This window comes from Podarcis muralis, chromosome 10 (genome assembly GCF_964188315.1).
Source record: "Podarcis muralis chromosome 10, rPodMur119.hap1.1, whole genome shotgun sequence".
Taxonomy (NCBI): Eukaryota; Metazoa; Chordata; class Lepidosauria; order Squamata; family Lacertidae; genus Podarcis; species Podarcis muralis.
The window spans coordinates 55,223,100-55,246,501 of record NC_135664.1 but is presented as its reverse complement, the minus strand read 5'-3'; the positions used below and the strand labels follow the sequence as shown (position 1 = coordinate 55,246,501).

Below are 23,402 nucleotides of genomic sequence, written 5' to 3'. Positions count from 1 at the left end.
CGGGAAGCGAGGGGGCCGGGCGTCGTCGGAGCGCGCCAAGCGCCGCAGCTGGCTGGCTGGTTGGCTGGCTGCTGGCTGGCTGGGCCATGGTGGAGCAAGCCGACGACGCGCCGCTGCTCTTCTGGGCCGAGGGCCCGGCCGTCTCCCTCCCGGAGCCCGGCGAGCCCGGCGGCTGGGGGGGCTCCTGCTCTGGCGTCAAGGGGGAGGCCGCCGCCGGCGGTGGCGGCGGCCCCGGCGGGCGCCTCCAAGAGCAGGAAGGAGCCGAGCAGGTGGAGGAGGACCAGATCTTGGCCGTGTTCGTGGTCACCTTCGATCCCCGCACGGGTAAGGGCTGCTTGCAGCGGAATCGCTTAGGGATGCCCTCGCCGGATCTCCCTTTCCCCCGGTGGAGGAGGAAGGGACTCGGATTCGCACCCAGTCCACCCCCCCCCCCCGCAGCCCGGGTTGCGCGTGGTGGTGGGTGCCTTTACAGCAGCAAGACCTCAACAGGGGCTTGTGTGTGTGTGGTTTCTCCCCCTTTGGGTTGCTTTCTGGCAGAACCGAGTTCCTCTGACCATGCACAAAGGGCGCTCCCCTCGGCCTCCTTTAAGCTGCTGTTGCACGTCCACATACACCTTCCCAGGAAGGAAACCAACCGGTAGGTTGGCATTAGGGATGTGTCACCTCTTTTCCTACTGCCTTGTGATGCCCAGAGAGGTTTGTAAGATAGCAGCCATGAATTCTTGGGCAGGGAAGGTGACTTGCACCTGTTTGCTTTTCCACCAGGCTTTTCCTAATGGAAAACTTAATAGTGTCTCCACCCACTGTGAGTCATGGATGCCCTTTGTGGCAGCCACCTCAGTGGTAGCTGATGATGCCCGTTGAGGGTGAAAGGTCTGATTGGTTGTAAGCAGACAAGGCAGGCAGGTGGGGCCTGGCTGAGGGCAAACTGAGGCTAGTGGGACAGTGCCATGTTTGCCCCAATTGTGTAGCATCCCCCTCCCACACAGGTATCCCTCAGAAGACATCTCCAGACGATGGAAGGGGATAGAGTCGTATGCTGTCTACCCACTGCATTCAGAGAGTTGGAAGCAGTAGGGCCTGCACCATTGACCCTTGACCTCTCAAACTGCAACTTCAGAGTAGCACTCCTGGGACTTAGCCCAAAGCATTTGGATGCCTGGTGCCCCCCCCCCCCTTCCCCACTGGTGCATCCATGAACATGGGGCATGATTCTCTGGGACGTTTTCCAGTGGAAGAGTCATTGAATTGCAGAAGTGCACAGTTGTGCTTGTTCTGGTGGAGCTGTCCCAAGAGGACTTCCTAGTACCTTAGAATGATGCCCAGGTTGGTCTGTCTGTCTCTGCTGCTCTTAATGGCAGATATGAAGGGATTTCTCTCTCGCCATCTCCCGTAATACTTGAGTATGGGATTACCAAATTGCATTGATGGGTGTTGATTGTGGATGGACAGAAAGGGTGTATCGCTTCTCACTACGTATCTTGACTTGCAGCCAGGGTAGCCAGATATTGGTGGACTACAACTCCCATCATCCACAGCCATTGGCCATGCTGATCGGGACTGATGGGATTTGTAGTCCAGCATCATCCAGAAGCACTGCACTGCCTTACACAATGCGCTGCCACAGAATGTAGCAATGGGCTGTGGGCTAGTTTAGGTAGCTTTTGGGGAGGATCAAACAAATTCACGGAGGAAGACGGGTCTTACCAGCCATTATGGCTAAACAGAGCCATACCGTTCTGAGGCAATATGCCACAGACTACCAGTTTCTGGAGACCAAATAACAAGGGAGGGCTGTTGCCTTCAAGCCCTGCTTGTGGGCTTCCCAAAGGTGTCTTATTGGCTACTCTGGAAAGTGGAATGATGGACTAGATGGGCCTTGGGTCAGACCCCATTGCATTCTCACCTGCAAAGTTGAAGATATGTTTTCTGTTATGTTCTGTATGAATGTTACCAATTCGGAGTAGTTGGAAGGACGTTCCTCTTAAGCAGATATAGTATGAAACCTGTTAGAGGTCACCAGCATGCTTTCAAAGCCCTTCCCTGTAACCAGAAGGGTCATTTCCCTTCCACTGAAATGGGTGAATTTTGTTGTTGCCCATTGGAAAGGTTGTGGGGTGCCAGCAATAGTTTATCCAGTTTGCAAATGTGCCCATTGGCACAAAAGGGTTGGCAACCCTTGTGTTAAAATGAGAGATTCGTGGCGTCAGGAAGCTCCCAAATGCTATCGATCCTGGACGTTCTGCTCTTTAACTCCAACAATACAAGGATTGTTTGTGGTTACTTGGCTGGTAGGGAGAAAAATACTCTGCACGTGCTTAAAGGCATTGCTGCATATTCCTGGAGTTATCTTTGCTTTTGAACATTAACGGAAAGAATTAAGCCCAGCCTTGCTTTTATAAGGATAAGTAAAACTGAGTACCATTTTCACTGTCAAGTTTCTGCAGCTTGAATCTTTTTGTAGTGGCTCAGTATTTCCTCGTTTCTTGTGTTGCGTCCTTTACCTACATCCTGTTGCATGAATATGTGGCAGGTTTTCAACAGTTTAAACAAGTTCTTTGGAAATATATGCAAATTGTGTGGGTTTTGTTTTTTAAAATTGTTTCCTGCTTTTTCACTGGAGGTTACTGAAGGCAACTAACAACAATAATGCAATGAAATATATTAAAAATAGATAATAGCTGTGAATACACCATTAAAAAACAAGACAGGTAAAAAAAAACACAGTCATTTAAAAAAAACCTAGTGAAAACCAATTTCAGTATATTCACAAGCCGGCTTGTAGGCCAAAAGCCTGTTTAAGTAAAAAAACATTTTGTCTAAATAAAAAAGATAACATCATAGCTGCTGCAAGATAGGGTGACAGCTGCCAGCTTGTCTTTAAAAGAGGATTAGATAAAACTCATGGGGGATAAGTCTATCAGTGTCTACCAGCCAGGTTGGTCATGTTATGGGAGGCAGTATGAATACCAGTTTCTGGAAACCTCAGGTGGGGAGACTGCAATTGCACTCAGCTTCTGCTTGCAGTAATCCTAGGGGCATCTGCCAGGTGAAAACAGTGATAAGCTTTTGGCCCTCTCTAACATGGTGACGGGGTGAGCTCCTATTGCTCAGTCCCGCTCCTGCCAACCTAGCAGTTCGAAAGCATGCAGTGCAAGTAGATAAATAGGTACCGCCCCGGCGGGAAGGTAAACGGCATTTCCGTGTGCTGCTCTGATTCGCCAGAAGCGGCTTAGTCATGCTGGCCACATGATCTGGAAGCTGTACGCCGGCTCCCTCGGCCAATAAAGTGAGATGAGCGCCGCAACCCCAGAGTTGTCCGTGACTGGACCTAATGGTCAGGGGTCCCTTTACCTTTAACATGACTCTTAAGCTCTTATTTAGCCTTTTTAGGCCTTCCTAAAATGACCTGGGTATCTTACAATTGCAGTCCTACAGTTCTGCTTGTATGGAATAAAGTCCTATTGAACTTGAGCGAAAATGCTAAAGGATTGGGCTGCGTGGCAGCTGATTCTTTTTCCAGGGTAACCTGTAGCATTGACTGATGACACGCTCACCTTCAGCAAGTTAGTTCAAGTAGCTTATATCTTATTTGGTCCTAATTCAGGTATTGATGGCTCACCTCTCTGCCCACGCTCAGCCAAGGCAGTTTACATGCATGCATCCAGTTCTGTCTTAGCCACTTGAGTTGGCCTTGCTTGAGAGACTGTGGAGTGGCTTCTTACTTTTGTGAAGCTCAATAATTAATGCTTCGCTTGAGGAGCACTTAACTTCAAGGGTTCTTTAAATGCCTTGCAAATTCCTGAGCCATGTGGTGTAAAATCTGCTGGGTTGATTATGAAACCTGTAATGAAAAGGTCGTGGATAGGTGTGCGATGGCATGTTAGATTGTCCTTAGGATGTTGCTTCTGGTGGTGTCTGCATGGCTGCTGTGTTTGGGGCGGGTTGAAGAAAGAAGTACTTGCAAAAGGAGCATGGTGGTCTCTCCTCCTGTTTGGTGAGGCTGCCTTTTCTCTCCCTCTGTGCTGGAGGTGCTTGGAGGGTGACTTCAGACTTCATATGCGTTCAGTGGTATGAATCTCTGTGTTGAATTCATTAAGAGATTTCTATACCTTTACCAGAAATGATCACTGATTGCAAAGATAATATTGAAAAAACATAATGCTTAATAAACAGAAACATTGAAGCAGTTACTGTAAACTACATAATTAACAATATCATAACAATGACTTAATCCACCACCCTCTAAAAGTCCAGCAAAAGAACTGGGTTTTTACCTGGCACCTAAGGTTGGGACAAAGTGTACTTCATTGGGGAGGTTGTTCTATAGGTTTAGGGCCACCACCAAAAGGGCTCTTCCTTTTCTAAGGATGCAGACATAACTGTACTATTATCAGAGTCTACATATTTTGGCTTGGCTTTCTAAACAGTCATAGCTGGTGGTTGCCACTGACCCCTTCCCCTCTCTGTTCTGGGAAGATGTGATGTGTCAGTTATGGTCACATTGTCCTTAGCTAGGGACAACATCTGGGATCCTTGGGCATCTTTGACACGGCCTGCGCTTGATATCTGTCCCAGGCTCCTGTCCCCCAGCACTTCTTATTTCCCCCCTCCCCAGTTTGGTCCTCCCAAGCAGTGCCTGGTAGTTGAATCTAGCCATCATTTTAATTTCCCATAATGTATTGAGGAAGGCTTGCAGCTCAGTGACAAAACACCTGTCTTGCATCTAGAAGGCCCTAGGCTCAGTTACTGGCATCTCCAGGTAGGGCTGGGAATATGTCCTGTCTGAAACCTTGGAGAGCTGTTGCTAGTCATTGTAGGCAGCACTGAGCTATAGGAACCAATGGTCTGATCTCAGTACAATCCTACCTTGGATTCTGAATGCCTTGCAAGTTGAATGTTTTGGCTCCCGAATGCCGCAAACCCGGAAGTGAGTGTTCCGGTTTGCTAACCTTCTTTGGAACCCGAATGTCTGTTTTCGGAAGCCACACTTTGGTTTCCGAATGTTTTGGAAGTTGAATGGACTTCTGGAACAGATTCTGTTTGACTTCCGAGGTACCACTGTATAAGGCATCTTCCCATGTCACTGTATTCTCCTGCAGCTTTTTGTCCCCTCTGTTGCCTTCCCTGAGTTTTGGCTGCAAGTCTGTCCCTCAGATGTCTTCGAAGAAATGGTGGAGTCATCTGTTGGTCATTTATGAATGTAGACAGGCTCACTGAAACTACCAGCCTCAACCAGACTACAGTGAGGAGTGGGGGTTTTTTGTTTTTGTTTTTAGCACTAGTGAAACATTCAAATTACAGTTTATGGATTTATGTCTTCTTGCACAAACAGTCGAGCTGCAGTGCTGTCCAAATATTCAAATATAAATGCATTTAAAAGTACAAGGAAGTTATAGCAAGATATCAGTTCTAGATATTAAAAAATAAAATGATTAATGATGAAATGGTAGCTTAAATATCACAGTTTTAAATAGCAGTTTTAAATAGAAACACCATGCACTGTTTTCTCACGTCCCCTCATGTGACAAAGTTCTTTTGCCTCTTCTGTGGAAGGAAGCGAATGACAACATCAGCAGACTCCCTCTCTCCCCCTTTCCCCTTACTGGTTACGTTCTTTGCGAATGTTGAGGAATGGGAGGAAGTAAAGTCTGGATTGCCTCGCTACTATTTCCCTGACCACAAATTTGCCGTTCTAATCTTGGGGCTGTTCAAGTTCTGCTTTTGGGCTCAATTGAAAGTCTTCCTGATGTCAGAATTAGTCACTTTGTGGAGGACTTTCCTTATCCCCTGCAAACACACACTATCAGTTGACATCAGCGGCTACTATTCACGATGACCGTGTCCACATTCGCAGCGAACATTCCCCGGAGTGGTTTGGCACTCAGTCCTTCTTTGCAGAGAACTCTGCAGCTCTGTCAGGGGGATAGGGGTCCCCTAGCAACTCTCAGCACCCGTCACAAGCTACAGCTCCTAGGATGATTCGAGGGAAGCCATGGCTGCTTAAAACGTGTAACTGTGTGGTATGAATATGTCAGAGGCAGCACAAATACCAGTTACAGGTGAACTGCAGTAGGAGGGGACTATTGTGCTCCTGTCCAAGATCTAGACCTCTTCCCTTAGGGTAGAACTTGCAGTGATACCCAAATTCCCGCTGTTTAAACTGCCTTGTTTAGTTATGGGAAGCGTTTTTCTTTTCCCATAGTGTCAGTGTGTCTGTAGCTCTTATGAGTACAGTATGGAATGCACTTGTGCCAGGGTTGTGGGCAGGGTGGATAAAAATCAATGATTAATAATAATAATAATAATTGGATTTTTTAAAATTTTAATCAATTTTTTTTATTTAAATTGGATTTTTAAAATAAAATGCTTTTGAAGGAAAAATCTCTCTAGAGATAGTTTTCTATTTAAGTTACATTATAGTCCAAACTCTATTAATCAGGAAATAAGGATTTGTTTTAAGTTTTTCATGTGTGCTAAAACTCTGCCTAAGTTTTTTTAAACAAACAAACAAACAAACAAAAACATGGATACATATGCTATAATGTTATTGCTTTAGTTAAATAAATTGTTTAACTAAACTAAACTAAACTAAACTAAACTAAAATTGTTAGTTAAATTGTTTAAATTGTTATTAAGGAAATGATTATTTTCTCCTTCTAATAAAGTACAGCAGAAAAGTTGTCCAAATATAAACAGTTCACTTATTAAACCTCAAAACAATTTCATAATTATCTCTCTATGTATTTCTAATAGTATAACCAAATCAGTCTTTTTTGATATAACTGTATTATTCCAAAAATGAAACCTCCCTCTGGTTGTAAATATTAAGATTATACTAGCAAGAATGAGTCTTTTTGTAAAAAAGAAAAGAAAAAAGATTTAAATCAAGTCTTACTGACTAGTGATTTAAATCAAATCCACCTTGGTTGTGGGAGTAATTTATGGGTGCATCTCCTCAGTGAAGCGCATGCCACTCCATTTTGTAAATACTGTTGTTTTGGCTTTATCGTTGAGTGTGCATTCCGCAGAACGCAAGGGAGAGGCAGAAGCTGAAACAGGGAAGGGGGAAAGTTTAACTGGGAAGTCGTCTGCACTTTACATTTAAATCGGTATGATACCACTTGCGGGAAACCAAGGGTCAAGACCGTTTAAAGGGGCATGATAAGGCTTCAAATGTACAATGCAGGTGCGACCCAGATATTTGCTATTTGTGGGAAGAGTGCAGAAGCACCTCTCTTCCCCGCCCAGAAGAAATAACTATGCAGTGACCTCTGTCCTTCCTTTACCTGAGTCCACTGTTGGACAGAATGAAGCAGTCGCCTCAGGTGGTTGATTCTGGAAGTTATGAAAGGGCAGCAAATTGTTCAATATTTAATTTATTATTACTGCCAGGGGAGAAATGGGAGAGGCGTTTGTGGACTTTTCTGCTTGCGGTGCCAAAATGTTTTGATTGGCTTTGTGTGCTGTGCGCTTTGACTGGAAACAGGGCACCAATCATTGCTTGGACTTGGGTTGCAAAATGTTTTGGGTTGGTTCCGTCTGGGTCAGCTTCAGCCGATATTGGACTGTGGCTTGGCCAGATGTGGGGGGTCTGGAGGACCTTATTAGACCCATGTGCTCAAGTTCCTTCCTGCTGATTGATGCTTTGCTGTCACTGACACCAGGTATTGGATGACTGCATGGAGCAGCTATAAAAACAGAAAAAGACCAAGGGATTCCTCGGCCTCCCATCATTGTGGTTTTCCTTTCAGTGCTGCCATGTGCAGGACTGGAGAATAATGCACAATAGCCAAGCTTCTCTACCATCAAATCTCTATGGTAGCATACCATATATTGTTGCACTGCTTGGCTGACATATGCCATTGAACATGAAATAAGAAAATAAAAGCTTGCTGGATCAGGCCAGAGCCAGAGCTAGTCCAGCATCTTGTCTCACAGTAGCCAACTAGATACCTATGGGAAACCTGCAAGCACCACCTGAGTGCAAGGGCACTTTCCTCTCCTGTGGTTTCCAGCAACTGTTGTTTCATTGAGTTTGTGACTCCTGGACTCAGGGTTTGGGTGAAAACCTGTTTTGAGGAGCAGCCCTGTTCTGTTGCAAAGGCAATAGATTATTTCAGACGCATCCCAAGTTTGAGTCCTGAGGAGTCTCACACCCAACCTCCTCTCCCTTTTCTCTCTCAAGGCTATCCTGGTTTGCAGGTGTGTGAAACCATGGTTTGCCTGTTTGGACAAAAACCAGGAAACTATGATTTGCAAGAAACCCAATTAGGACGTGATTAATCTCCAGACATGAGGGGAGCATGATGCCTGTTTGTGTGATGTCCAAACTATATTTTGGCTTTATGTCAGAACAGCCCCAGGGTTACTTATCCTGTCTCAGTGAAGGTGATGGGGAAACGGCCAGAAGAGCATTTCTAAGGATCTAGCTTTTATGAACAGGATTCAAATGAGGGAGCGAGGGTGAGGGTTCAGTGATCCCGTCCCACCCCCACCCCCCCAAATGACCCAAAAAACCCAAGCACCCTCATTCTTGTTTTAAACAGCTGTGTCCTCCTCAAAGCAAACAAAACTAATGATTTACGAGGCTTCTAATTAAAGCACTGAGCTTGCTTGACACAGCACACGTCTTCCTACTTGGCATGTTATATATCACACACACACACACACACACATGGTGTGACTTGGTGAGAGAATGCCTTTCCCAGAGGAGGCTGACCATCTGTTAGGAGCCATTAGCCAAACTTACCTGCGTCTGCCAGGCAAGGGCTTGCCTCAGCACCTTGCTCCATGAGCGTGAAATGGGTGACGTGGCAAGAAGAATGTGCGTCTGGGTGAGTAGGTGGGGAGAGATACAAATCAGTTGGGCAAGACAAAGAGCAAACAAAGGAGTGACTTCATGTGAGCCTGTGGGGGGGGGGGGGGGAGAGAGAGCAGGAAAGGGATAAATGTTTTCCAAGCATTGGAAACACTATTTTTTAGGATTTGGGAGTGGGGGAGAAAGGTCTACTAAGCACTTCCTGGGCTTTAATGCCCAGGCTGCTTGTTTGTTCTCTTGATTCCATTTATGAGAACTGGTATTTCTGCCGGATTGTCTGTAAATTTGGTTCGTTGTTATTTTTATTATTTTGGTTTCTTGGGGTGTTGGGGGTGTGTGTCGGTATGCATCTTTTAATGTTGAGTTGTGTACCGCCTTGGGAGCCTTCGGGTTGAGAGGCAGAATACAAATTGAAACAAGAGAATAAGTGGTTTATACATTTGGTCACCCAGTTCCAAGTCTAGCTGTCTTCCACCTGTTGAACTGGTGCAGTTAAAGCACCAGTTTTGAACAGTTTACTATACCACTTCGTCCCCGCCCCCCGCCACACCTCTAATCAAGATCAGGTTTTCATTTATAGTTAAACAGAAAGGATGAGAGTGACAGAACTTGAACCCTTAGCAGGCAGAGATGCGGCTAAGTGGTTTAACAAGTTGCCACCACAGCCCTGTTTAGCGTCAGTATTCTTCCTTCCTACCTCCCCATCCTGTTCCCTGTGTTTGTTCTGCTTAAGACAAACACAAATTTGGAGGTGAGATAACGCTCCAGGCAGCTGAGCATTTCATCCTGGCAAACAAGCTCTTCTCTCCACTTCCCACACCCAGCTGTTCATCTCCAAAGCTTTCGGAAAACTGGTGCAACTCCCAGTGATACAGAGTCAGGGAAGCTCACTGGAGAACCTTGGGTCATTCGTTGCCTCTCAGCCTAACCTTCCTTGCAGAGCAATGTTAGAAACTCAGATATATAAGCTAATTCCCAAATGCCACCTTAAACACTAATTAATGTCACTACAAGGGAATGCCGATACGATACAATGCAATACAATAATCTTTATTGTTATTGTCCCATACAGAACAACGAAATTGGAAAAAAAAATCTACATAAGACATTCAAAACCAACAAGCCTGCCATCCCTAGATAGTCTAGTCTAGTCTAGTCTAGTCTAGTCTAGGCAACCCTCTCTCTTTTGCAATGAATTATTATTATTATTATTATTATTATTATTATTATTAATCATTTCATTTCTATATCGCTTTATATTTTAAATAAAAAACCTCAAAGCAGTTTACAACACATTCAGACATAAAATAAACCAATCTGGAATAAAACAAATTCGAGCTTCCAGGAAAATATTTCAGATCCTTCTCTAAGTGGCATTTTGCCTTTCCCATATCTATTTACCTACTTAATTTATAGAGCTGCTGCATAGCACAAGTACCCTAGGAAGGCAGTGTGGTGTAGTGGTTAGATTGTCGGACTAGGACATGGGAGATCTGGGTTCAAATCCCCACTTAGTCATGAGGCTCACAGGGTGACTTTGAGCCAGTCACAGCCTCTCTACCACAGTTGCTGTAGGGATTAACTCTGGAGGGGGGGGTGAACCATGTACTCCTTGGAGAAAAAGGTGAGATATAAATGCAATAAATAAGCTCTTCTGCTTACCTGCTTAAGAAAGATTTTTTTGGGGGGGGGGGCAGCCAGATAGAGATGTCAGCCACCAGCCTAGCATCCAGAGATCTCAACTTGGTTGCAATTGGACCTCCGCCAGTCGCAAAACGTGCCTGGCCCCTGGCTAATTTCTAACACTGTTGTAGGGATTAAACAAGGTGGGGAGAACTGTGAACATCACCTTGAGCTCCTTGAAGTAGATATCAAGGTAATAAATACATAAATAAACTCCCATTATTCCCCACCTATTTGCCAGTGCTGACTGGGACTGATGGGAGTTGGACTCCAGTAGTGTCTGGAAGGCCACAGGTTCCCCATCCCTGAATTATCAGATGTTCTTTAGTGTACTTTGTTGTAAAAGGAGGAATCAGAAGGAGGGCGCTTGCTTGAGGTGAGGCACAGCTTCTCAAGTGAAGTAGTTAGATACCAGAATGAAAGATGATGTATGTTAAACAGGCAGCTCTTGGGAGAAAGAGAATGTAGTTTCTGTAATAATAATTTTCTGCTGCCTACTAAGTTAAGACGGCTGAATGTATGAAGCTTTGCTTTCCGTGAAGCAAATAATATTGCTTAACTAGGCCCAGGGCTTACTCAGGCTTCTGAAGGAACATGATAGGCAACGCTTGATTTCAGCAGCTAAATATAATTTTATTGATCAATGTTTGCGCATGCAATGAGAAATTTCTATATAAAACACAGCCCAATTGGCAACGACATAATAGCGAGGCTATTGACATCTTTGTGGGCTTGATAGCTTTTCCAGTGTACGGATCCCAGTGGATAGAGGGTTGTTGTTTTTTTAGGGCAGAGGATTGGAACAGGGAAAAGAAAGCTGTTACTTTTGGGGGCCTAGAATCTAAGCTTGTCATTTCTGCCCATCTGAGATAAACAGCCTGCAATCATCAGCTAAAATTTACAACAGTTGCAGTGGGTGCTTTTCAAGTATTTTCCCCACTCTTTGCCATGCTGGTCATGTTTCACCTTGAAAAATATTGAGTGTGGCAGCATCTATTTTGAGGATCAGCCTTCACAGTCTCTCTTGGAGAAAAAAATGCCGTGTTTTTGGTGGAGCTAGGTTTCGTAAGAGGCAACCTTCGATCAGCGTCTCCCTTGTGACTAAGTTCACCCAGGTGGCAGTGTGGTGTCGAAAGCCAGTCTGATACCATGGTTAAGAGCAGGCATAGGCAAACTCGGCCCTCTGGATATGTTGGGACTACAACTCCCATCATCCCTAGCTAACAGGACCAGAGGTCAGGGATGATGGGAGTTGTAGTCCCAAAACATCTGGAGGGCCAAGTTTGCCTATACCTGGTTAAGAGTGTCAAATCATGACCATGGAGACCTAGGTTCCAATCCCAACTCGGGTGTGATGGACCGGTTGGATGCGGAGGAGTGGTGGGAGGCAACAGTTGGGGAACTCCCAAGGGAAGAAAACTCAGAGTCTGGGGAGTGGTGGTGGGACGACGATCAGTGGGCAGAGGGAGAAGAGGGAGCAGACTGGGAAGAGAAGGTGTCAGAGGCTGAAGAGGTAACAGGACTTAGTGAGCAGGAAGAAGCTGTGGCAGAGAGCAGTCCAGAATCAGAGGCAGAAACAGAGGATGGAGATAAGGCGGGCCAAGAGCCAGAGCTGGTGAGGAGTCACAGGTGTCTCCCTCTCCTGCTACAACTAGCTCCCTCCTTTCCCCCTTGGTCTCCCAGAACCAAAAGAGGCATGAAAAGGGTTGAGAAGTTAGCTTCACACAGGCACAGTTTCAGATTGCAGGGGGGAAACCCTGGAGAGGAGGGGACTTAGGCAGCTGTGGGGAGACAGGGACCTGCAGTCTCCTCAACTGCTTCATGGGGGCAAGACCGACCAGAGATGAGTTGTTGTTCTCATTAGGCCTGGCACTCCTGTGCAGACCCTGTTTTTCTGCTAATAAAGAGTCAACTCCAACTTGCTCAGTGTGATTTACTGGTGCCTGGCTCCTGTCATCAGAAGTGGAGCTCACTGGGTGACCTTGGGCCGAATCACTTTCTCAGCCTAACCTACCTCACTGGGTGGTTGTGAGGATGACATGAGCTCCTCCAATGAAGGGCTGGATAACTGTGTAATCAGTAAAGATAACTAAAAGGACAAGGCCAAAAGGAAAGGGGATAAGGCGCAGGAGAGGCACAGATTTTAAGGAGGGACTATAACTCAAGAGGACTGAGCAGAGACAGGTTTTCCATGTGGAAGATCCATGGCATCTCCAGTTTAAAAGGATAAAGTCAAAAACCTTATCTTTGCTTCAGCCCCTTGAGAGTTCTGGCCTGTCAGAGATAACACTATTGCACTAGATGGACTTATATAAACATTTTAACCCCACTTTTCAGCTAGGGCTCCCAAAGTGCCTTTCAAATATCTCTATTAAATCAGCTCCTGCCCCCAGACTTGCAGTCTAAAAGACACGACACAAGAGGAAAAGGGATTGGGCAGGAGGAGGGGGGAAAGCGAGCTCAGGCATTATATCTTAGTTACGGAGTGCTTGTAAAGACCAGCAGCAATGGAAAACTCTTCAAGGAGAGAAGGAGGCAAAAACTGCTCTTCTTTCAGCTGAGCTGATGGAGTGGCCCTGCTTCCCGTCTCTCTTTCTGCTCTATAATAATCATAATCATTTATTTATACCCCACCCTTCTGGCTGGGTTTCCCCAGCCACTCTGCTTGGATCTGAGAGGCTGGTGTGGGACTGCTGAGTTGAGGAGCAGTTTGCCATTCGTAGCCTCTTCTTCCTCCCCATGGCTAGCAGAATTAATGACCTGGCATGACTGTTGCAGGCACGTCTGCATAATACGTTCGGGCCAATTGCCTTGCTGTTTGTGCCCAGGTGTGTGTTCATGCTGCGTTCTCCTCTCTCTTCCACAGGTAACATGGTTGAGTGGTGTTTGCCGCAAGACATTGACCTGGAAGGCGTCGAGTTCAAATCCATGGCCAGCGGGTCCCATAAAGTTCAGTCGGATTTCATGTGAGTGTACAAAACGTCCCCAGGGTCCTGCTTGTGCTGTTCAATTGTGCGTATCCTTCCATTGTCCAGAAAGCACACGGCACAGGCTGCCCCTGATGAAATGGACGAGGCGGTTACCATTGTAGACTAACAGGGTATATTCGTTATATAGTCATTTATTTGTTGAATTTATACCCCGCCCTTACTCCCCTGTTTGAGTGCATATTGCAAGGGCTTTTGGGCGACGGGGGGGGGGGGAAGGTTTGCCCTGTGCACAGATATACCCTTCACCCCCACCGGTGCCCTGGTTGATGCAGATGGAGTTACCCATTCGAGGCAGCCCTTTAGTTGTGAGCAGAGCCAGAGCTGATGATGGAGAGAGCCCAGAGACTCAACATTCTGGATTAACTAGCCCAGCATAAAGACTGCCCTCCTTCAACTCTCATCATGGTGCTCTCAAATTAGAACCCTGATGGTTTTGATCTGTGGGCTACTTTTAAAATGAGGATGCATTTTTAAATTGCATTTTAACCTGTATTTTAAATTGTTTCCCCCACCCCCTAGTATGTTTTTACTGTAATTTTACCGGTGTTATCTGCCCTGAGCCCGGCTCTGTCCGGGGAGGGCAGGGTATAAATAATAATAATAATAATAATATTTCCTAGTCCTGGGCAGGTCTACTCTGAAGTAAGGCCAACTTGGTTTCGTGGAGTAACTCTCGGAGAACTAGGCAGAGAGATTTATTTTCTTTTAGCACAACGGACCAACCCAGCTGCTGTTCTGGAAAGCAAGCAAATATGATTCACGTCCAAATTCAGTGCGTCTTTAGCGCACACACATGTGTATCTGGAAAAATCATAGAACTGTAGAGTTGGGAGAAACTCTGAGGGTTATCTAGTCGAACCCCCTGCAATCCAGGAAGCACCGTGTCTCCTTCCTGCTTTTTCTGCATGCCTCCCCCCCCCCCCAATTTGCCTATTTTATTCCCATTCCATCTTCCTTTCCAGTTACTTCCGGAAAGGCCTTTGCTTTGGCTTGGCCTGTTTCGCCAACATGCCTGTGGAGAGCGAGTTGGAGCGTGGCGCTCGGATGAAGTCTGTGGGGATTCTTTCTCCTTCCTACACCCTGCTGTATAGATACATGCACTTCCTGGAGAACCAGGTCAGGTACGTTATTAGAAAAAAGGGAGAATGGGAGGGAGGTTGTTACTGGACCATAAAGTGGTTCGGGAGAAATGTTTGGTTCGTGCTGGAATACCGTGGTGGCTTTTCTGGGATGGTGTCAGATGTGACTTGGATGACCCTCTTTGCCAAGTCATTTTCCAGCAGGGACATGTAGAAGTCAGGCCACCTCTGTTGTCTTTTAGGCACTTGTTGAAGACTCTTCTCTTTCTAACAAGCCTCCCAAGTGAATCTTGTTGGTATATGTACTGAACATGAAACAGTGGTACCTCGAGTTACAGTGGTACCTCGAGTTAAGTACTTAATTTGTTCCAGAGGTCCGTTCTTAACCTGAAACTGTCCTTAACCTGATGTACCACTTTAGCTAATGGGGCCTCCTGCTGCTGCCGTGCCGCCGGAGCACAATTTCTGTTCTCATCCTGAAGCAAAGTTCTTAACCTGAAGCACTATTTCTGGGTTAGCAGAGTCTGTAACCTGAAGCGTATGTAACCTGAGGTACCACTCTGTGTGTGTGTGTGTGTGTGTGTGTGTGTGTGTGTGTGTATGTGTGTGTGTGTGTGTGTGTGTGTATATATATATATATATATATATATATATATATATATATATATGTAATTGTAGTTTTAATGGTTTTATGCACAATGCCTTTTTTGCTTTTATAAATGCAGTCGTTTTGACTATTTTTATGTTTGCGATTGTTTGCAACGTGCTCTTGTTTCATTGCAAACCACCGCAAGGTGCCTTGTAGGAAGCAATTCGTAAGTGAAATAAATAACAGCTCTGAAAAGACACATGCATGGAGGCTGGATGCTACTGTTTAGGCCACCAGGTGCTTAAGCATGGAAGCTGTTCTGCACCAGGAGCCATGTGGGAGGGTGCTGTTTCACTCAGGTCCTGCCTTTTTGACTTCCCAAAGGCATCTGGTTGCTCCCTGTGAGAACAGCAGGTTCTTCCTGTGTTCTTATAGGAAAGGAATCATGTGACCACCAAAGAGAGACCAGCAAGAGGGACCAGCAGGTGCCACTGATGCAAAACTGATAGCGTTGGCTTGTAAATGGAGGGTTGTTCTCTGGTTACCCTTTGTGACTCGCTTTTCTGCTTGCTTTACAGACATCAGCTGGAGATGCCAGGGCATTACTCTCACCTGGAGGCATTTTATGATGACAAGAAAGGGGTCCTCCCTGCTGGCACTCTTGTTTCCCAGCAAACCGTCCACTGGCTGCCTTCCATCCACAGATACATGTACCCAGAGATGAAGGTGAGAAATAGGCTGCGGTTATTGATCTTCGCATGAAGGCAGAGCGTGCCAATGATCCACATTGGTCAGATGCCACGAAGTAGCTTTAGCTAGAGGCCAAGATGGATCTCTGGAGGCCTCTTGCATTTTGTGACAGTAGGGCATGAAACTTAATTTTTTGCAAATTTCTTCATTGTGAGGGGCCTTTAAAAATGTTTTTTGGATGTTAGTAATTCAAAGCTGACATTATGTTTGTGACTGGGCACATTTAGCTTGGTAAGTCTTATGTTTGTTGAAGAAGCACATAAACTGCTTTTGGAAAACTGAATAATTTTAGTTTTGCCTTATGAAGATGTCATGTACTGCTAAATAAATAATAATAATAATTATTAATATATACAACTGTAAGTACTTGGCAATCATCTTTTAATGATTTCTCTGCAATTTTGCACATATTTTACTTACAAAGCAAAACCAAATTATATTAATTTAACCAAAATATATTGAATTCCGAAGTCAGGTTAAAACTTTTTAGCAGCTCCCATTTTGGAATTTGGAAAGTTGGGAAATTCAGTGCGCTCTTATCACCCAGTTTACTGCTCTATTGCACAACCAGGAGTAGAGCAGGTGCTCTACAGAAAAGTGTTTTTATTTGTTTGTTTGTTCCATTTTTATCCACCTCCATCTCCTCCTCCAAAGAGTTCAGAGCAACGTACATGTATCTTCCCCACCTTCCACAATGTACCCTCACAACCTTGTGTGTTAGGATAAGCTGAGAGAGAGGGTGTTGGCCCAAGGTTGCAAAGTGAGCTGTGTGGTTCATTGCTTCTGTTTGCCTGAAAGGATAGAAGTTTCTGGGCATTCGAAGCGCCAGGGTACTTCTCCTCCCCTTTCTCGAATCTGTTGTTTGTTTTTAGCAGTCATCACCCCAGCAGCAAAAATGGGAGCCATCTTGTTTCTGTTTCGTTGCTAACTCCCTGCTCTGTTTTTTTATCTGGCTGCAGATCACGCACCCTGCAGGCTGTATGTCTCAGTTCATTAAGTTCTTTGGCGAGCAGATCCTGACTCTCTGGAAGTTCGCCTTGCTTCGGAAACGCATTTTGATATTTTCCCCGCCTCCTGTCGGGGTGGTCTGCTATAGAGGTACGTAGAAAATGGGAGATGTGGTCCGTGTTATCAAATCACGCACGGTGAAAGTTTCTCCCCTCTGCTGTTTGTTTGCTTGAAATGTTTCTTTCTAAACGCCCTGCACCAACAGATTCCAAAGTGGTGTATGAAACTGTGAATAAAACGTAATCCACACAAGATAATTGCTGCAGGTTTGAGACAGCAAACGCAAAACTACAAAATGCAGTGAGAGAAGAGAAATGCCTGCAGCCAGAACTAAACAGGGCAGCATTTTAAACAATCTGAACACTAATGCGCAGGTTGTCACATCTGACAACCTGTTCACCCCTCTGGTTTCAGATAGTACATGGTAGGCCAGGACACAAATTTCCATCGCCTTCTAGATGCTATGCTGGCTCATTTACCCAGAGCAAAAGCCTCCTGAGAGGCTTGGTTTGGTCAGAACAGAGTATATATATAATTCCAGAGTTAACAATAAATACATTACTACAGTGGTACCTCGGGTTAAGTACTTAATTCGTTCTGGAGGTCCGTTATTAACTTGAAACTGTTCTTAACCTGAAGCACCACTTTAGCTAATGGGGCCTCCTGCTGCTGCCGCGCCGCCGGAGCACGATTTTTGTTCTTATCCTGAAGCAAAGTTCTTAACCCGAGGTACTATTTCTGGGTTAGCGGAGTCTGTAACCTGAAGCATATGTAACCTGAAGCGTTATGTAACCTGAGGTACCACTGTACTGATAAATGAGTTGCCACAGCTGCTAGAGGGCCATGAAAATTTGTTTCCTGAGCTTTTTAGATTTGTGTACTCATGTGCTATCTGAAACCATTGGTTGCCGGATGTGAATTTTTTCCAGCTCTCCTAACCCTAGTTAGGGCATTTTTTACGTTTTACACTGCAACCCTTTGCCTACTCAGCAGTAAGTAGCATTGAGTTTAGTGGGACTTCCTGTCAGGTAAGTGGGTATAAGATTGCTGCCTTATTGTGACACCTCTTGGTTGAGTTTGGGGCATAATGGCCAGGGGGGAACCAAGCACATGTTCTGTGCTCCGTAGGTGAGAAAGTAGAGCTGTTCATTCATCATATAAATCTTAGCTGAGTCCTTGATCTTAGTTGGTACGCTGCGTCTTGTGGAAAGGATCTTCTTACTGATAACTCATCAATTGTTTCATATAAAGAACTCTCCTGTTTTTAAAAACCAGCAAGAGTTTTTTTTTAAAAAAAATAAAAGATTTGATGATAAGACAGAAATAGCATTTGGATTTTTGTGTGCTTGTTTGCTCACGAGGGCAGCTGTTTCAGAAACGATGAGTGCCTCCACATGGCTGTTTGTTTGCAGACTTGGTGTTGCTTGTGCATGCAGGGTTTGCATCCACACAACATTGTACTCATCAAAATGCCATCATATATATAGAGAGGGGGGGGACACGGGTGGCGCTGTGGGTTAAACCACAGAGCCTAGGGCTTGCCGATCAGAAGGTTGGCGGTTCGAATCCCCGCGACGGGGTGAGCTCCCGTTGCTCGGTCCCTGCTCCTGCCCATCTAGCAGTTTGAAAGCACGTCAAAGCGCAAGTAAATAAATAGGTACCGCTCCAGCGGGAAGGTAAACGGCGTTTCCGTACGCTGCTCTGGTTCGCCAGAAGCGGCTTAGTCATGCTGGCCACATGACCCAGAAGCTGTATGCCGGCTTCCTTGGCCAATAAAGGGAGATGAGCGCCGCAACCCCAGAGGAGTCCGCGACTGGACCTAACAGTCAGGGGTCCCTTTACCTTTACCTTTATGTGTGTGTGTGTACACACCCACACCCACCCAAAGTTTTAATCCAGATGTACAGTTTCTGCCGAAAAAGGAAACGGTGAATCTGTATTAAAGGCAAGGGAGCAGGGATATGGGGTAGCATTTTGATGAAGACAATGCCATGTAGACTGAAGACCATGCCTTCTCTCTGCCCTTGTCTGCAGTTTATTGCTGCTGTTGCCTTGCCAATGTCTCCTTGCCTGGAATCGGTGGGACTGTTCCTGAGTCCAAGCCTTTCTTCTACGTCAACGTGGCTGACATTGAAATGCTGGAGACGGAAGTGTCGTATGTGGCCTGTAAGTATGAAGCATCCCATGCAAGGGGTGGGGGGGACAGTCCTCCAGGCTTCTCTAGCCTAACCCTCAGTACTCTTCCAGAGGCCACGCCCCTTCCTGGCCCCGCTCTGCACCCTCCGCTACCGCTTTGCCTGGCTGGAACAGGCACCTTAACTATGACATTGAGTCTTGCTTGCCTGGATGAATGATGGAAAGAAGAGTGTGCATGCATACGACCCCCTGGCTTTTGTGTGCTTGAAAGGTAGTGTGTTGTACAACAGTAGTAAGACCCACACCCATTGCTCCACCCACTTTTCTTTCTGGCCCTGCCAACCATTGGAATGTGGCCCCCAGAAGATTTCCCATGATGCAGTGCAGCTGAGGCTGAAAAAGGTTCCTCACACCTTTTCTATAAGCATATGTTTGCTTGCTTTGTCACCCCAAGATGAAAAAGGGTTTGTGCAAGGGTTTGGGCTGAAGACAAGAAGAAACTGTTATGTACAGTGTTAATAATAAGAATAAGTATAATTAATGATATATTCTTCATCCGTAGATCTCAGGGCAGTACACAACATAAAATTACACAATTAAAAATACAAAATACATAATAAAAATAAGAACAACAGCAAACCAAGAATCCCCCCTCCCACAACACAGTTAAAATTGGATGTCAATCAGCCCAAAGGCTTGGTTGAAGAGGAATCTTTTCCCCTGGCACCTAATGGTGTACAGTGGTACCTCGGGTTAAGAACGTAATTCGTTCTGGAGGTCCTTTCTTAACCTGAAACTGTTCTTAACCTGAGGTACCATTTTAGCTAATGGGGCCTCCCGTTGCCACTGCGCAATTTCTGTTCTCATCCTGAAGCAAAGTTCTTAACCTGAGGTACTATTTCTGGGTTAGTGGAGGCTGTAACCTGAAGCGCCTGTAACCCGAGGTACCACTGTATAATGAAGGTTTTCCAACCGAACCTCCCGGGGGGAGCATTCCAACAACGGGGAGCCACTGCAGAGAAGGCCTGTTCTCGTGTTGCTACCCTCCAGCCCCCTCGTGGAGCCTTGCCTTAACAGTGGGCACCTAAGGGATCATGGGCAGCATTTTCTAGGACTGTTCTGTTTCATTGTGTGTGTAGGAGGCTGCATGTGGGGATGCTTTGTGACAGTGGCATACAAATAAACTGATGGTTATGAATACCAATTTCACTAACATAGACTGGGCCCAACCCGTTCTCTTCCTCTGTTTCCTGCAGGCACAACAGAGAAAATCTTTGAGGAGAAGCGGGATCTCTACGACGTCTACGTGGATAACCAGAATGTGAAGACCCACCACGAGCACCTGCAGCCGCTCCTGAAAATTAACAGCGCCGACAAAGAAAAGTACCGGAGGCTTAATGATCAGAGGTAGCAGCAGCAGAAGCTTTCCCTGGTGGATTCTCCCCATGGCTTGAGTGTGGGGGCATTGTTTCCGGATTCTTCCCAACTTCTGAGCACTTCATCTGGACTCCAGAGCATATGTGGCCTTGGAGGTCTCTGGGATGACTGGTCTTAAGACCAGAAATGTGAAAATTAATTATAAAAAAAGCACCAAGTGTCAAAATTAGTGTGCTTTTCTGAACTTAGACTTCCCTAGCTGTAGACTTCCACCCAAAACTCATCTGTTTGCTGTAGTTCAGTGATGGAGAACCTTCATCAGCTTGAGGGCCAAATTTCCTCATGCACAACCTTCAGGGGGCAGCGTGCAGGTAATGGGCTAGAGGTAAAAGTGGGTGGAGTCACAGGTGTGACTCTTACCTTGGTACAGTAAAAGCTAGAGATACCCACACTCGTATTTCCATCCTCCATCCAGAGAAGAGCACTCAAGGATGGCCCAGAGGAGGGTCACTGAGGGGTGTAGCCTGGGAATAGGGGGTGTGGTCCTGGAAGAGTCCTGAACACCAGGCAGAGAGGCCCAGAGGGCTGCATTTTTCACCCAGGCCTAAGGTCCCCCACTTCTGCTGTGTGGCCTTGGTCATCTTGGGGCAAGTTGGGATACAGGGAAAGAGATGGTTGGTCCCCTAGAGATACAAGGCTCTCAAGCTCTTCAGATCTTTGTAGATCAATGGCATCACTTGGAATTGCCTTTGGAAGTCTCTAGAGGAGTCATTCGAGAGGCAGCAGTTTTGATGTGACAGTTGTGTTTCTCTGTCATTCAGACAGATGCTGATGTACTCCCAGGAAGTGGATGGAGACTGCAGTTCTTGTGAAGAGGACCTTTTTATCCTGTGAGTTGTTCATGTGGGATTCTTCAGAGCAGGGGTGGGCAGTAGCTGGCACGGGATTTACTGGGAGATTTGTGGCAGATCACCAATGGTTTGGGGCTCCCAGTTGTTTAGCAATAGTGGCAACAAAAGGGCAGCAGCACCCAGTTTTCCCCAAGCCATACTGTTTTTTTTGTGGGGGGAGGACTGTAAGGCCTATGGAATTCTGGAACTCAAAACAAAATTCTGGGGATCAAAATTCTCTCATTCTATTTTTGCAGTACATTCCTGTTGGTGGTTCTGGCAGTCCTAGTAAAAATAGAGCCTGAAGGTCTGCGTATCCCTACTTTTTAACTTTTTTCCGTTATTTTTTAAAAAGTAAGATTTTATTAAAACTTCTCCTAATACATTGCAATAAAAAACCCCACAAATCTAAACCAAAACAAAGAGAAAAGAAGGCTGGCGTAGTATATCAAAGAGGGGTGCTGGATCTGCTTTGGGCTTCACACCTCTCCATTTCGCATGATCTCTGAAGGTTCTTCATGGAGCAGAACAACCGGATATTCCAGACGCTGATGGAGGTGTCAGCCAGCCAGGACAAGACCTTGACAGCTGACCACGCCCGAGGAATGGGCTTGGACCCCCAAGGCGACCGTAGCTTCCTCATGGACCTACTGGAAGTCTATGGCATTGATGTCATGCTGGTCATTGATAACCCTTGTTGTACATAAAGCGGAGAGCGGCGGCGGCAGAGCAGGAGACGGAGAACACGACAAGTGCGAGAGGACGGCAGCCACTTGTTACCAAGACTACTGGAAGCACCAGGGCAGCCTTGCGGGAACTCACCACAGCTTGAATCGTGAAGGATTGCCTTTTATTTATGAGAACCCTCTACAGAAAGTGTTATTTATATTCACACACACATACACACACTTACACACTTTTAATTATCGCTCTTGGAGATAACTTAAGTTGTGGCTTCTCTCTTCCAGGACAGACTGCGCAGTCATACTGCCCCTCATTGTGTTCTGTAAAACTGATAGTCTGCTTCCTTCCTCCCTGCCTGCTCTTAACCAACCAGCACATGCAGTTGTGAGAGCCTAAATTTGGGTGGGTGGGGAAAGCACTTTACTCTCTTGGGGACCAATGTGATTTTTTAAAAAAAATATAACACTGCTTTGAGCCTTCGTGATTTGCGTAGTTGACCTCCCCCATCAGATTTCCTTTGTGTTCTCTTATAGCGTGCACAGTCCTATCGCAGTGGTCCTCCAGGTGTTGCCTGATTCTCATCCTCCATCACCCCCTGACCATTGGGCCATTGCCGGCTGCAGTCCAGCCTTCCCTGGAGGGCCCCAGCCAATGAGCCGCTTTATGCAAAAGATACTTGAATTCTACCTATATGTTGTGAATCGTGGTCAACCTTAAAAGGGTTAGGCTTTCGTTGGGACAGGTTTTAGGGGGTCAACGTTTTCTCCCGTGTTCAGTCATTTGAAAGGAAAAGTCCTTCCCTTCCCTTGACTGAATGATTGGACCGATCTGTTATTGCTTTTTTGACTAGCTTTGTTGAGAAGATCCCACTTGCGAGGAATATCCTCTTGCTAGTGCCTGCTGAGTCACAGCATTTGCCTCCTTGTTCAAAGTCTAGGTCCAACACCAAGTGACCCCTCTCTCTGCCCCCACCATCTGCAAGCCAGAGCAGCCGGCTATGGCGTTCGTATGGAGCCCCCAGTCGTCTCACGAACTATTGACCCGTACACCACTAATCTGCTGCCACCAACCAGGTTCTCCCCGGTAAATCACTTAGTCTCAGTCGGGTTCTCATGTTAACAACAAAGATTGTAATTTATTGCAAACACATATAAACTTTAAATGCGTTCGAAACACTGTTACCCTTTACCCTATTAGTCTTATTTTATCCTATCTCTAACTCTTCTACCTCCCCTCACACAAGAACCAACTACACTAATTGTCTCTATGTTTCCATCTGTCTTCCAACTGCTTTCCCAACTGCTTTTTCCCAACTGTCTAAACCTCTGGCTAAGCCTTTTAAAAACAGGTAGGCTCCGCCCCTCTGGCTTTTCTATTGGTCTGCCTATTAACCCT

At 45.9% G+C, this 23,402-nt stretch overlaps 1 protein-coding gene across 2 annotated transcripts; it reads left to right on the top strand.

The window, feature by feature from the left end:
* The first annotated feature begins 43 nt into the window (after nucleotides 1-43).
* On the top strand, nucleotides 44-23,195 carry DENND11 (DENN domain containing 11). Of its 2 annotated transcripts, none has more exons than XM_028746103.2 (9): nucleotides 44-324; nucleotides 13,371-13,470; nucleotides 14,457-14,615; nucleotides 15,741-15,888; nucleotides 16,872-17,010; nucleotides 18,955-19,086; nucleotides 20,313-20,463; nucleotides 21,255-21,323; nucleotides 21,835-23,195. In XM_028746103.2, the coding sequence occupies exons 1-9, from the start codon at nucleotides 87-89 to the stop codon at nucleotides 22,028-22,030; spliced, it is 1,332 nt and encodes a 443-aa protein (XP_028601936.1). In that variant the 5' UTR covers nucleotides 44-86; the 3' UTR covers nucleotides 22,031-23,195. The 2 variants fall into 2 exon arrangements, with proteins under 2 accessions (XP_028601936.1, XP_077791195.1); XM_077935069.1 differs by lacking the exon at nucleotides 44-324 and adding an exon at nucleotides 8,819-8,837.
* The last annotated feature ends 207 nt before the right edge of the window (nucleotides 23,196-23,402 follow it).